Source organism: Ptychodera flava, unplaced genomic scaffold (assembly GCF_041260155.1).
Source record: "Ptychodera flava strain L36383 unplaced genomic scaffold, AS_Pfla_20210202 Scaffold_162__1_contigs__length_58692_pilon, whole genome shotgun sequence".
In the NCBI taxonomy this organism is placed as follows: domain Eukaryota; kingdom Metazoa; phylum Hemichordata; class Enteropneusta; family Ptychoderidae; genus Ptychodera; species Ptychodera flava.
The window spans coordinates 1-16459 of record NW_027248344.1 but is presented as its reverse complement, the minus strand read 5'-3'; the positions used below and the strand labels follow the sequence as shown (position 1 = coordinate 16459).

The 16459-nt window shown below is 37.3% G+C and overlaps 1 protein-coding gene across 1 annotated transcript in view; it reads left to right on the top strand.

Moving 5' to 3' along the window:
• LOC139126916 (1,25-dihydroxyvitamin D(3) 24-hydroxylase, mitochondrial-like) overlaps positions 1 to 11788 on the top strand; it is a 30595-nt gene extending 18807 nt beyond the window's left edge. The window contains exons 11-17 of the mRNA XM_070692833.1: positions 3250 to 3343; positions 4101 to 4270; positions 6377 to 6543; positions 7893 to 7971; positions 8407 to 8563; positions 9066 to 9109; positions 11249 to 11788. Of these exons, the coding sequence (XP_070548934.1) occupies positions 3250 to 3343; positions 4101 to 4270; positions 6377 to 6543; positions 7893 to 7971; positions 8407 to 8563; positions 9066 to 9109; positions 11249 to 11362 (825 nt within the window). The 3' untranslated portion in view covers positions 11363 to 11788. The remainder of the gene's footprint in view (positions 1 to 3249; positions 3344 to 4100; positions 4271 to 6376; positions 6544 to 7892; positions 7972 to 8406; positions 8564 to 9065; positions 9110 to 11248) is intronic.
• Positions 11789 to 16459: the final 4671 nt, after the last annotated feature.

The following is a 16459-nucleotide window of genomic DNA, read 5'->3' as shown; positions in this document are numbered from 1 at the left end:
CCAGGGGGGTCATCCTAATTTTGGAATCCGCGAAGGGGGGGGGGTCATCACTTTTTCACTGGTAGGAAAGGGGGGTTCACCACATTTCATTGTAGGTATTATACCTACAATAATGTTCACTTTATGCCATGGCCATGATCGACCCTCTTTACCGGCGGGCCACCTTCGGCGGCCCAAGACAATAAATTGACTTTATGTATTACCCATGACCCTCTTAACGGGCATACGCCTTTGGCAGCCCACTCCAATTAGGTTTACTTCGTGCAACGGCCATGATCGACCCTCTTTACCGGCGGGCCACCTTCGGCGGCCCACTACAATAAATGACTTTATGTAATAGCCCATGACCATCTTAACGGCCGGACGCCTTCAGCGGCCCTGTCCAGTACAGTTTACTTTATGCAATGGCCATGATCGACCCTCTTTACCGCGGGCCGCCTTAGGCGGCCACTACAATTAATTAACTTTATGTAATAACCCATGGCCATCTACGGGCGGACACCTTTGGTGGCCCACTCCAATTACGTTTACTTTCAATAATGCAATGGCAATGATCGACCATCTTTACCGGTGGGCCACCTTTGGTGGCCCACTAGAATAAAGTTGACTTTACGTAATGGCCCATGACCTTCTTAACCGGAGGGCTGCCTTTGGCGAACCACTCCAATAAAGTTTACTTTATACAATGTCCATGGACATAAGTTGTCTATGGAAATGAAGTTAAAAATTGCCTTACAGTCGTCCTAATTAACAGACTTTTGCATGGATGTGGCTGAGAAGTTTGTGCACTGGCATCTCTGCTACACGAATAAAGTGCGCCGTGTACCGGAGTTCAAATCCAAACCGTGTGGGTAAATTTGACATATGGGTTTTTGTTACTTTTCAGCGGGGGGGGGGGGCATCAATTTTTTTCTTCTGACAAAGGGGGGTAATCTTTTTTTCACGAAAAATGCAGGGGGGTCTATATTTTTTTGAACACCAGCGACAAGATTTTGCCGGCCCCCAGGCCGTAAAAACTGAACGGTCCCTAATCTCAGTGAAATTTCAACCGTTTTCATTGAACAGGGAGGGCGCTGACTGGCACCGCAATAGAGCTGCGCTCAGCAAGCGAATGATGATACCACGTGAAGTTGCCTCCTACACCGATACCCTCAATGACGTCATCACTGATCTGGCAAATAAGGTGTCAGATCCAGAGATGCTTACAAAACGGACAACATTGTACCCGATATTGAAAATATACTGTTTAACTGGTCACTAGATGGTAAGTGCACCAATCGTTATGGCCCCTAAATGACTAATTAAAATCACAAGTTTACTATAGGTAAGCGGACGAGTAGGAGGCGGTTTACGGAATTTAACGGTACAGTTTGCCAGTAAAACTTCGAGGCCCGCAGGGCCGTGGAGTTTTATGGCAAACTGTACCGTTAAATTCCGTAAACCGCCGACTACGAGTTCGCTGACCGTGTTATACCACGAATTTGCCGAGTTTTAGAGCCTTATTTGCACGCCGAAAGTTTTATTTGTAATTTTAGTGCAGTGCAAGTTGAAACTTTGGCAGGAAAACATTGACGCGTTTTGACACCTTGTTGAACGAAAGTATAAAAAAATAACCCATGATTGGATAAAACAAAGTTGACATGTGTTGCTATTGTAGTGCGATGACGTAGTTGAGCACCTGGTTTGATTTGAATTGTACGAATTAAGTTTGATTGATTGGTTAGTTGAATGAAGTGAAAGGGTGTTTGCAGATCGACGTTAGAGCCACGCTTTGCTCATTTGGGTCGAAAACTTTGAGCAGCATACACGCAATTGCCGAGTCGCTCTACGTATATCGATATGGCGGATGAAGTACAAATGAAAGCTGTATCCGGTGCACTTCAACTATCAAAGCCAAAGATAGAAAAGAAAAGTCCCCCTGTCACGCCAGTGCTAACGGCCACAATCGGAAGACCAAGCTACACAGCCACGTCAGAGAAAGGCGCAACAGAAACTGCAAGTACAAAAAAATACGTGTAGATCCACAATGACTGTAGTACTGCTTGTGTGTTCACTGTTTGCCTGTAGCTAGATTTAACTTTACCAAAGGCGACTGAAACCTCTACATTCAGTGTTGATAACTGACTTTTAAGTCTTAAATTTCAGCTTCGAAATGATCGTGATAATAATAACCTTAACACTGAAGTGATATTTGCAATCAATGCCGTTATTTCACGGTGACCTGTAATTGATTTTGAGATGTACAGTCGTGCAAAATTAATTTAGTCCGGTGATTCTTTTAAAGTGTCTCTACTCTGTACTTAATGGTGAAATAATTTCTTCTGGTATAATGTCTCGCATTTTGTTTTTTTTACTCTTCGCCACGTGACTTTCTTTTGTTTAAAAGTGTCCATTTTACAAGTTCTTTTGTTTAAAAGTGCCCGATTTACTAGTAAATCGGACAGTTTTTAACAAAAGAACGTGCCGATTTACTAGTAAATCGGACACTTTTAAACAAAAGAACTTGTAAATCGGACACTTTTTAAACAAAAGAAAGCCAGGTGGTATATAATAAAATATTCGGTTATGGAAATTAGAGAGCATGGTTAGAACAATGGGCACGAGGCGGAGAGTGGTATAACTGTATAAAATCATGATATTCAAAGTTAAATCTTTCCGAAAAATCTTTCTTACAGTTTACTGTAGGCCTACATTAGGCCTACTGTTGTCAGAGATGGAATAAATCGACAAGTCAATTATTGTACATAAAACTCGTGGAAATTCGCCGTTTACGCGGATTTTCTTTGAATTGTTGAAAGTATGCTTGAATTTACGAAATTATCTGTGACATCCAGCATGCCCTTCATAAAATCACTTCTTCAATACAGGTCTCGAACACATCGTACACCAAATGTACACCAAATTTAAAACTCACAGATCAGTAAAGTTACCAGATCAAGTTCACATTCAAACATTAAAGTCACAGAGTAACCATATTTGATGTACAGTGAATGTGAAACCGGGGTGAAGAATGCCATGTCGAGAGTAGAAAAATATGGAAGTACACCATAAGCTACATGTACACAACTTTTAATCTGAAAGATTTCCAGTCTGGAAAAATGTGATTTTTAATAAGGCATGGTCGTTTATGTCCTTAGCTACCTGTGCTGTTATTTATGATAAGAAGTTACACCTTCTCGGTGATAAACCGTACTTTGAGGCCGAGACTTTCATACAAGCAGTACATGACATGTTCAACACAACGGCCAGTCTCCACCTCGTCCCGATTCGAATTCATCAAAAGCTCAACAGCTGGGTTTGGAGAAGAAACATCTCAGAGCGTGGGACACCATCTATGCTACTGGTTAGTGGAATTTGGGGGAGTTAAATGGCTTTTTATTCTACAAGATTTACTCAAATGTCAAAGGCAACCCCTGGAAGGTACAATATCTTCCCAGTTTACAAATACCCGAATATACAGTATTCTAGAAATACCTGTTAGTGTGCCTCTCATCAACACTGCAGCTATTTTAATTTCATGTGTTCCAGTGATATATATCACACAACCCTTTCGAACCAAATTGCGTGAAAGTACTGACCAGACAAGCAATGAATCGAACATTGGTCAACAGAATTTTATGTTAGGCGTATGATAAATATCTGTGCGTGGTCTCTAGGCTACGTAAACAGCGTATACAGAATATAAATTTTGTGTTTGGCCATGTTGATCATTTAGAGCACAACAGCATACAGGTTTATGGGGTAGACACAATGATGGAAAAGGTCCCTGCGTAAACGAATAGTTAGCGATTTAACACGCATTTTTAAGAATTACTTAATACCAGTACATGATGGTGCGAATACAGCGATCTGATTTGTCGAAACGTGAAAAGAACCGTCGTACATTAACGATATAGCACTATTGGCACACGAGCAAACTCTCGGCAAGAACAAAACTCCTTTTTTTGACAGTCCATGATTGAACTTGAATATGCTGTTATGATATAAAAGCAATAAAGCATGAACGGATCAAAGTCTCGTAGTATACCGTCGCTGCGTGTGCTTTATTGCTTAAGAATAACCAAAAATAACAATGCGTCAAAATTTATTGAAACCGACAGCAAACAAGTTTATCGACGAGAGAATGAATGACATCACAAAACAGATGGCCGCTGGAGAAGATATTGGTGAAGAAGCCGATTTCATCACGTACATGGTTATGAAAGGAACACTGGAGTTAGATGAAATATACGCCAATGCGACAGAACTACTAGCTGCGTCTGTCGATACGGTGAGACTGTTTTTTGTCATTTTTATATGTAAAAGGATATTATACCATAGTTTTGTCAATACTAGTGAATTTCGTGATGTTACTCCCATTTCTGATAATTTATCCGATTATTCAGTATTGCGGTCCAATGCATATGTTTTCGACATCTAAAAATCGCCTGGCATTGCAAATCTATAAAATGATAGCAATAATGTATCCCCATGATGTGCTAGCCTTCGCCTTGTACATTTTGTACAAAGTTGCCTTTCGTCCGTTGTGGTCCCAGAGGGGTAGGCCTACATTACTGCGTAATTGTAAGTTTAATAATCTTGTGTTACGTGAGAAAAATTACAACGTTGAACTCAGCAACTTCCTTTTTAAATAAGATTTATTACAAAATAAATAAAATTAATCACTAAGTCAAGGGACAGAGTACAAACTGTAAAAGTTGATAGGCTACTTATCTCAGCTGGGACGGCACAAAGCTCCAGAGTTAGACAGTGAGACAGACCGATTTAAATTAGACTCGTTGTGACACAGTCATTACGTCACGAAGAAAAATATTAGCTAATAATGTACTTATCACATGAATGAACCAAGACTTCATTATTTTTTGCAAAGCAAAAGAAATTTTCCATAACGATTCCGCGTTTAAACTTTTGAACTACATTAGGAGTAATGTCAATACGCCGTGGGCAAGTTGTCGATCATTTGTAGTCCGTCGTGTGAGAGAGGAACACTGCGTTCACGTTCGTGTATCAGTGGAGGAAACGCCAACGACCTCTCGGTCTACACGTACCTTCCGCAAAGTTATATACTATTTCAAAGATAGCATAAGCCTAGAAATTTACCTCCGACCAAGTAACTTTTTTTTTCGAGAACAAAAATTGACCGAATCTCAACGGCACGAACACATTGTGCAACATTGCGCCTGACCCTGGTTACAATGCTTACGGAACCCACGGTAAACGCTACTTAAGCTCGACCAGCTTCGGGTTCGTTGTTTCTGCAAACTATTCACGTAATTCCTGAGGAATATACTGGCGGTACACTCTTGTGTTTCATTGTTCTCATTATTATTGTCGCAGTATGAAAATATCTATTACATAACGTGACTTTTTGAAGCCTGGACATCGTACTTGACCCCCATGTTGCAGTGGAAGCTGTATGTGTACCGCACGAAAGTACTCAAGAGTGTCGAATGTTGAGGTGTCGGCGGGGATCTATACGAATACGAACTCTCAAATTGACGACAAAACTAAAACACAAGGAGTCAAAATTTGCCAAATTATTTTGTCAGACTCTAATAATCATGACAAATTTTTACGATATTTTCAAGTCTGACACCTTTTTATCGTGGGACAAATACCAGCCGCCATTTCGTTTGATTACAATAATAAGAACACCTCGGCTCGGCGCAAAAATGGGTCGACGCACCAACATGATGACATAGACGCGGGTTGTCGTGCCGTAGAACAACCAGAGAATGCATCCCGTGTTTTCTGTTCAGAGACGACAAAGTTGGCTTGTGCATATGATAAAATATATTATTCGTATTTATAATTTTTCTGTAGGCAACTGTGTATTAGCTACGGTTGTTTACTGTTTGAGAAAATTTACTTTTTGTCTGATCAAATTTGAAAGTGTAACTCGGTCGGATTGAAATATAATTGAGAGAGATGAGATCTGAGAAATAACATTGCGGGATACGAGATGACGCCCGCCTTAAAGGAGCATTTTTTTTATCTATCACTTTTGAAGCTAATTTTGAAGCCCTAACATTGAGAAACATTTTCACCGTCTTAGTTTTTTCCAAGCACGGAAAATAATATTTCTCCCCATGAAGTTAACATTGCGATGGGCGTCATTTTAATTTTAAATACATGTTAATTAGGGTAATATGCTTCTCTAATACCCAAACTTTACATGGTGACCCCTGATTTTTTCTTACTTTCGTAAGAGATCGGTTTAAAGCTTCACCAAGGAAAGATTATAAACAAAAGTTTTAAAGTTTAAGTCTTTCACTTTCGAGGCGCATACTACCACAAAAAAAGTACATTATAAAAGTGTTTCAGGATTTTTATGACGATTCTTTAGGCTAATTTTTCTGTTTTTCGTACCATCCAGACATCGAATTCATTGTTATGGGTACTATACTGTCTCGCTAAGAACCCACACGTACAGGAGTCACTGTTCAGGGAAATTCAAAATGCGGTCCCCGTGGGAGGAACAGCTACGTACGAACACATCAACCAAATGCCATATTTAAAGGCGACTGTTAGGGAAACATTGAGGTAAAATAGTCATAATTTTTTTGACGTCATTCACTCATATTACGACATAGTAATATAAATATAAATTTTACTATAACCCAAACGTGATTCGAATCCCAACACACTCACGGCAACATCGCCTAGCTGCTAGACCTCACACAAAACCAGTCGGCCACTGCTTCCAACCCAAAAGAGTTGGTCACAGTAACCGACTTAGATGTTGCAATTCTGTGCGCGACCAAACAACACGGTGTGCGTGGAGCAGACGACACAAAGACACAGTACACGCACATATAGTAATCGGAAAAGCACGAAGCTTTTTACTGAGCTATCAGAAGGGGTTTAGTCGTATTGGAAACCTATGATAAATCAGTTATTGTAGGAAAGGGAGGGGGAGATGGCGGAGCGTTTTTATTAATCCTATAATCTATCAATCTAAAACTTGTATTTATGTATCTTTCAATGTGTGTGTATTTATGTATTAAAATATGTATGTATTAATGTAAGTTTTAATGTATGTATGTATGTATGTATGTATGTATGTATGTATGTACAATTATATATATATATATATATATATATATATATATATATATATATATATGTATGTATGTACAATTATATATATATATATATATATAATATCTAATATAATATATATATATATATAATATATATATATATATATATATATATATATATATATATATATATATATATATATATATATATAATATATATAATATATATACAAAATGTAAACAATGTGCCCTCCCGGTATTCACCATAATGGCTTTATGGCAATCTCTGAACTTGGGCACAGAGAGTATATATATATATATATATATATATATATATATATATATATATATATATATATATATATATATATATATATATATATATATATATATATATATATATATATTATTATAATATATTTGTGTATGTGTGTTTTTGCGTGTTATAGTCTGTTTATGTGTAAGTGTGTTCGAGTATCATTGTATTTTTTTTTTTTAAATGTCATTGGGTGAAATCTTGTGTGACTTTAGAAAATGCCACTTTCTTGATCTTAAATAATAAGCTTTGCTAATTTATATGTATTGATTACATTACCCAAATTTCGTATCCTTACTCATGTTGTTGAAGTGTGAATGCATGATCATGTATCCAAACATCATTTAACTGATTTTCATATTTTATGGAAGAGTAATCATTTATGTAAATTGAAAGGATGCAATATGATATTCATATTATGAACATTGGGGATTTTAGCTAATCATTTAATATATTGAGAGTTTGCCATTAACATTTTATAAATACATCGATTATCAGAAAAGTTGACATTATCTGTTCTTCCTTTTGCATAGGTTGTACACACCAACCGCCACTATTTCAAGGGTACTGAGTAAAGATGTGGTAATTGGTGGTTACCAAATTCCAGCTAAAGTGAGTATGAGCGCTGAAAACATAGTAAGCGAAACTGTAGAAAAGAGAACCAACCCAAGACGAATGACAATAACACACATGGACTATGATATGTTATCGTTTTGTTTTATACAGCATGAAATATTACAGCCACAACACTCAGACTACTATATGTATATAACGTTTGGGGGCAAAGGACAAAATATTCAAAATATTGGTTAAACGGATGTCATAGAGAAAAGCCAGATAAAATATTTTAAGTATTCTGGGTTTTTGCTTGCTCATGAAATCGTCCGCATATATCATATGTAATTGTCTGAAGCAATTCAATGAAGACACCTCACCGAGAGCCCGTGTCACTGTAATGATGAAGTATTCGTGTCTGATCGATTGTGGATCCATTTCATGAAGTAATGGTAGCGAATCTTACAAACATTGTCCTTTATGTCTATTCAGACTACCTGTGTCGGACAGACTTGGCTGATTAGTCGAGATCCGGAATATTTCCCCGATCCTTTGGAATTCCGCCCCGAGAGATGGATACGAGGGGAAAACGAACATTTTTACGGTTTCACTTCAATACCTTTCGGCTACGGACCAAGGATGTGTATTGGTAAGTCTTCGGACATATACATGAGACAGTTGGGGTATATATTACGCGGTCTTTGAAATCACCAGACACAATGTTACTTTACATAAGACGTTATCCACACGGCATCGTTCGGATGTAAATTCTTTTAAGAGATGTTTAGCATTTTCGGATAAAGATTTCAATATGTCCTTGGGACTGTTTATTTTTAAGATTTATAAGAGTAAAGTAAGAAAATGAAGAGTTTTAAGCCAAGAAGAGAATCTGTCGTATAACCTGAAGAAATGGTTATTGACTTCTATTTCCCCAATACACGAAAATTATTTTCAAACTCCTATTTCTTATTTTGATGCTGACAGTCTCCTGTATTGTAAAAGATTATAAGCATCGCGTAGAATATCAGAAGATATACGTGTGTTCCTTTCGCTCTTAAACTTTGCATTAGCGCATATAATGCTGAATTTTATCACAGCCAACAAATATTCTTCTCTCGTGTTAAAGCGTGATTTCACTCAAATTTCAACAGGAAAGAGATTGGCAGAACTGGAAATACATTTGGCATTAGCGAGGGTAGGCTTTAACCAAATTCAGTCTGATATGTAAATCTTCAGTAGCCTTAACTTTTGGCTTCTTTTCCATCCTTTGTGGTAAGCTGTTATGAAACAAAATAGTCCTACTCTTAGAATCATTCAATCCAACTCACCAACTCCGCCTCTATGTGTATTCTTCATTTTTAGCTCACGTGTGTAAACACGTGGGCTATTGTCATAGCGATGTCTGTCTGTCTGTCCGTTGTGTGTGTGTGTGTGTGTGTGTGTGTGTGTGTTGTGTGTGTGTGTTGGTGTGTTGTGTCTGTTTACACGATAACTCAAAAACGCCTGAACGGATTCACGTCAGATTTGGTACACAGGTACCATATGCTACTTGCAAGAACTGATTAGATTTGGTTAGTGTGGCTTGCATATTAATGAAGTTATGCAATATCGTTTTTTTCCGTACAATGGTTCCCTATGGAGACGGTAATGACAGTGTAGGACACATATCAAGAAATACTGCACAAAATTTCATGAAACTTTTCACAGATGACAATCTCAGAACATTATGATGATGCTGTGAGTGTCATGTCAATACCTTCTCATTTGCATATTTAATGAACTTTTGTTATTAGTGAGATAACTCTGAAATTACTGCACCAAACTTGATGATACTTGCAACAAATATTGATCTAATATATATCTAATTATACTTAGAAGCATTGGGCAGTGTCAAGTTAATAAATAGGTCATTTGCATATTTTATGAAGTTTTGTAATTAGTCATATAACTCCGATATAACTTCACCAAATGTGATGAAATCTGCTGCAGATACTGATCCGACTGATATCTAACTGTAGTGTAAAGCATTCAGTAGTGTGAAATTAATTAAGGGTTCATTTGCATATTTAATGAACTTTGTAATTAGGTATATAACTCTGAAATTATGGCACCCAAGTCTTTGAAATTGGGTACAGATATTGTTTTGATAAATATCTAATTGTACTGAGAAGCATTTGGCAGTGTCAAGTTAACATATAGGTCATTTGCATATTTTATGAAGTTTTGTAATTATCATATAACTCCGAAATAACTGCATCAAATGTGACGAAGACTGCTGCACATACCGATACGACAGATATCTAATTGTGTTGTAAAGCATTAAGTAGTGTAAAGTTAATTAAGGGTTCATTTGCATATTTAATAAACTTTGTAATTAGGTATATAACTCTGAAATTTCGGCAGCAAAATTTTGTGAAAAGATGCTACAGATATTGATTTGATAAATATTTAATTGTGCTATGAATCATTGAACAGTGTCAAGTTAATTAAGGGTTTATTTGCATATTTAATGAACTTTGTAATTAGTGACATTACTCTAAAATTACAGCATTAAATTAAATTGAACTTGCTACAAATGTTGATCTGATGGATATCTAATTGTCCCATAAAGCATTGAGCAGTGTCAAGTTAATGAACAGCTCATTTGCATATTAAATAAAGTTTTGTAATTAGTGATTAAACTCTGAGAGTACTGTGCGAAGTTGATAAAAACCTGCTACATATAGTGATAACATATATCTCATTGTTCTGTGAAGCGAACTACTATTAATGAACCTGTTGTAAAACAAGTGAGCATATTCAGTTCATATCTGGTCTTGTTGACAAGTGAATTATGTAAGCTAGAGTTTTTTCATACTAACATTATATAACGTACACATTGCTTTATTGCTAGCTTGACTCGCGTTTTACATTTCAAAAGTCTTTAAGGAGAAGAGGGAGAGGAAAAGATACTTATTAAATAAGAAAAGTAATGAAAGAACTATCAAAAGTTACAGCTATTTGTGCAATTTTCCCATGTATGGAAACAGTCATATTTTCGATAGATAAAAATAGCATACTTGGGGTGATTATGTTGAATTGAAGCAATTTGAGTGATATGTCATCAGTGAAAATTGGAAGAAGCAAATTACTGCAGTAGTTATCAATATCGATTCTTTGGGTTTAATCACAAAAACTCTCTATGTCCACCTGCAGGTATGTACTTCATGCAAAACATTTATCTGTGGAGGGAGGGGAGAAACGTTACCATAACATAGAGCTACCATATAGTTTTCCTGTTCGCGAATCTCTTGGATTATTAAATAACTCATATTCTCTTCCTTTATTTTCACAGTTGTGCCGAAAGTTTCTTCTGGAATATACAACCGACGTAGAATCAAAGTTGTCGACCGTCAATGTTCCAGACAGACCTTTGAACTTAAAGTTTATCGATAGATCTCAGATCTAAGTCACAGTTATTGGCAGGCTTTGCTAGGTCAATGTAAGAGTTTACAAAATCAGCCTTGCAGTCGCTTAGGAATTCGTCCATAATTCACTTGTCGTTCTACTTTCATATGTCTCACCCGATCAATTTTGAGGCGATTGTATACAGACGCCAATGAGGAAAGGCGCCACTGTATACCCTAGACTGAACAACTTAAATGGTTTAATCTCGTGATTAAATATGTCTGCACTGTGATGCAAACATACCAAATTAAAGTGATTTACTATAAGCAGTCATACAACAGTTAGAGTGTAGTTACACATAACTTCGGAACTTGATGCAAAGTGCACCAGTTCTGCTTTTTCAAGGTGAAAAAGTTCTAGCCTAATATCCTTGCGTTTATTCATTCTCATATCACTGAGGTTGACATTTACAGAGACAATTCTCGGAAATGCCGCGGCATTTGAACTGCTCTTAATGCAGTTAATGTTGCTCGTAGAATAAGTATATTGACAAAATAAAATGGTACAGCTAAGCGGAGCAATTATCTGATGATTATTGGCATTGATTCCAATTTTGTATCTGTTCCCAAGCCAAAGATGCTGTAAAACCATGTGAAATGATTAATTTAGTGTATGTATCCATGTGATCGACTTACATGTACAAAGTTGACTTCTATAACTATATACTGTATACGGTGACGATGACGTATGGGTATGATACCTTTGTGGGTTTTTTGCTGTTTCCTGTTTCCTTAATGTATAATTCTGTGACCAGTTTTGACATTTAATGTCCATTAATGTCCAGAACTCTATGGAGAAAATAAAATTTTCAATTTTCAAAAAACTAAGACGGCGAAAATTTTCTTACTCAATGGCTTCAAAATGAGCTCCCACAAGTGGTAGATCAGGAAAGAATTGGAAAATCTTGACAGCCAAAATATCTGTCCCCGAGGCGCATTCTACCTTAAATAGAGTTGACATTTCAACACGTTCCTGTCCCGTTAAGCTCACACCTATTTACACACAACTACCATCAAATTGCAATAACTACTTCAATTTCCAAATTGTATGAAATAATTTTTATAGAGATGTAAGTGTTTTCTCAGCACCAGTGATCACCAGTTTGGTTGTAAAGAAAACCACTCGACTGATATGTGTATCTTTATTTGGAAAGAGGGTCATTGATTTTTACAATCTTTATAATAGTACTATATTTTTATGCTTTCTTGATGCGACGAAAGCATTTGACAGGATGAACAAATGGACCTTGTTCCGTTAATTGATTGACAGACCTGTTCCTCTTTATATCGTTAAACTCTTAGTTTTTGGAACAGACACCAAGATTTTGATGTTAGATGGGGTTCAGTACTGTCAGACAGCTTTCCAGTCAAAAAAGGTATCAGACAGGGGGAATTCTTCCCCCCTCCCCTGTTTTTTTGCACTGTATGTTGATAAGCTAAGTAGTGAACTTGGTGGAACACAAATTGGCTGTTTCCTTGCAGGAAAATATGTAAATCACATCATGTATGCATACAATATTGTTCTCGTGTGACCCTCTGGTAAGGTTATTAATCTGCTAGTTAAAAAGTATTTTTAATTAGTTATGGTGGCGTCGATGTCCAGCACGATATTATCTATAATGCTAAGAAATCGAAGTGTCTGTATGTAAAACAACCAAGGAACAACATTTCACGTTTACTTCACATTTTTCTCAATAATACGGTCTTCGAATTTGTTGTGAAACATACGTATTTTGGAGCCATCTTGAACCATTTTGGAAATGATGGTAACGATATAATACGCCAAATTAGATCTCTGTATTCATAGACGAATTCACATTAATTTCATAGCTGTTCAACTCTGGTCAAAATAAGGCTTTTCCAAACTTTCTGTTCTTCGATGTACTGCTTCAATTTATAGAGTGTTTCCCCCAAAAGATGTATGAGTGACATTCGTGCTGCTTACAATAATGGTTTAAGAATTCTTTTGAATTTTTAGCGAAACATTTGTACGTAATCACATATTAACCTTTGACAGTAAACAACGTGCAGCTCGGGCTTGTTTTTATCTTAGATTGACTAGAGTAAAACACTTTAGTCTGCTCAGTACGGTGGCCCTACACGTCACGGAAACTCTATTACTTTTGAATATAAACTCTAATTTTTCTTGACAATATCTTTAATATTTGTAAGAGATTTTATTTCTCCACCGCAAACTTTTAATTTTGTACGGGCAACTTTATCTTAACATTATCTTAACTTTAACTTCTCGAAAGTAGTTTTAGTTTTAACAATAAAGAAAATATGTTTCTCAAAAGTATTTTTTATTTTGTAAAACAAACGTAAAATTTTTTCAAGATAACAGACTCCCCTACACGTCATGGAAATTTATTACTTTTGAACATAAACTCATATTTCTTGGCAATATATTTAATATTTGTAAGAAATTTTATTTCTCCACAGCAAACTTTATTTCTGAACGGGGAAACTTTATTTTTGGGGTAAACTGTTTTTAAAAACTTTTAACAAAAACACTTTAACTTTTAAAAAATAACTTTAACTTTGAACAAAATATTTGTTTCTCAAAAACGTTTTTATTTCGAAAAGAAGTAAAAATTGTTCACAGCAAGAGTTGAAGATTTTTGCTGAGCGCGAACTGAGTTACTTAAATGACATAACCTTATGTTTTTAGAGCAGAAAACTTAAATTCTTAAAGAAAAATTTTATTTTCAAGAGTAAAATTAATTTCTTTATGGAAAAAAGATTTTCTCAGAGCAGCAAATTGAAATATAGTGCATAAAACTTTTTTCTCAACGGAGAGAAATTATTTTCTGAAGACAACAAAACTAATTCCTTCAAGATATTTTCTACATATGAGTGTGGTTTAAGAATTTGGTAAAACTGAACTGAGAAAGAACGAAAAAGGGATGAAAAGGTCAAACTTACTTTTCTTCAGAGCGAAATTTATTTCTGAGAGGAGAAATATTCATGTGAGGGCGCAATTACCTATAATGCATGGCAAACTCTTTCTAGCGAGAGTAATCATATTTTTGGGAAGAGTAAAACATTTTTCCGACGAGCAAAACTATTTTAACGGCGGCGGAAGTTAAAGTATCCCACCATCAACACCCAAGTTTGATGACCCAGAGTCTCCGAGTTGGTAGCCGTGTCATCAGTTCGTGTTCGTGCCGGCTATATGGACGATCTGCTCTCCGAGACAACCATGACTGACTTCATCAGCGATACGGGCACACCAGCCCGGCCCTACCCTGCCTGCGTACGATGCTGTGTGTTGGGGCCGTATAACGCCGGGAACTCACAACATCGTACACAGGGCTACGGGCACGCGGGTCAGTTGCCACTTGTCTGAGTCCCCGAAGAACGGTTTTATGTTTGAGTGATTCGTCCTGACGGCAGACGGTGTGCGACGGGACCGCATTGGGGTTCTTCATTAGCTCTGCATGGCATAGCCCTGCGTACAGGTCTGTGTGTTCCCGGCGTTATACGCCGGGAACACACAGACCTGTACGCAGGGCTATGCATGGCAGGGCTGTGTGTTACCGGCGTTATACAGTCTCCCACCACATAACACCGGTAACACACAGCCAATGTGTGTGATATTCATCTTTTCTAAGAGGAGAAGCCAGATTCGTAATTTATAGAAACTGAAACTGAACCGAGCCCGCCAGATTTGACCACAGTCGCGGACTGGTTTTGACTTTCACGTGTGGTTTGCGGGGTCAAAAACGTGAAAGTCAACCAGCCCGTAAAAGGCATATCCCGTCCGAAAACACCACAGCTGTGGACCCACAACTACTGTATTGAACCACGCTCGACTGTGGTCAAATCTGGCGCGCCGGCAAGGTTCAGTTTCAGTCGAAGACTCTATCAATTACGAATCTGGCTTATAGAAAAGATGACTATCACACAACATAACATTAACAACACAGCAACTGATGAAGGAATAGCTCTGCATGGCAGGGCTGTGTGTTACCGGCATTATGTGGTGGGAGGCCATATAACGCCGGTAACACACAGCCCATGCAGAGCTATGAAGGAACCCAATGTGGTCCATCCCGTCGCACAACGTCTGCAGTCAGGACGAATCACTCAAACACAAAACCGTTCTTCGGGGACTCAGACAAGTGGCAACTGTTGAACTGACTCGTTTGCGTGCCCGTGCCCATAGCCCTGCGTACGATGCTGTGTGTTCCCGGCGTTATACGGCCCCAACACACAGCATCGTACGCAGGCAGGGTAGGGCCGGGCTAGCTGCAGTACAGTACGGCAAACCGTCCACCCAAATACCCAGGTAAAACCTAGAGGTACTGTACTGCAGCTAGGGCCGGGCTAGGTGCCTGTATCGCCGATGAAGTCAGTCATGGTTGTCTCGGAGACTCTGGGTCATCGAACTGGGGTGTTGCATGGTGGGATACTTTAACTTCCGCCGCCGTTAAAATAAAGTTTTGCTCGTCGGAAAAATGTTTTACTCTTCCCCAAAATATGTTTAGCCTACTCTCGCTAGAAAGAGTTTTGATGCATTACAGGTAATTGCGCCCTCACATGAAATATTTCTCCTCTCAGAAATAAATTTCGCTCTGAAGAAAAGTAAGTTTGACTTTTTCATCCTTCCTTTTTCGTTCTTTCTCAGTTCAGTTTTACCAAATTCTTAAACCACACTCATATGTAGAAATATATCTTGAAAGAATTAGTTTTGTTGTCTTCAGAAAATAATTTCTCGCCATGAGAAAAAGTTTTATTCTCTGTATTTCAATTTGCTGCTCTGAGAAAATCTTTTTTCCATAAAGAAATTAATTTTACTCTTGGAAAAATAAAACTTTTCTTTAAGAATTTAAGTTTTCTGCTCTAAAGACATAAGGTTATGTCATTTAAGTAACTCAGTTCGCGCTTAGCAAAAATCTTCAACTCTTGCTGTGAACAATTTTACTTCTTTTCGAATAAAAAACGCTTTTGAGAAACAGATATTTTGTTCAAAGTTAAAGTTATTTTTTAAAGTTAAAGTTGTTTTTGTTAAAAGTTTTTAAAAACAGTTACCCCAAAAATAAAGTTTCCCCGTTCAGATATAAAAGTTTTCTTACAAATATTAAATATATGTTAAG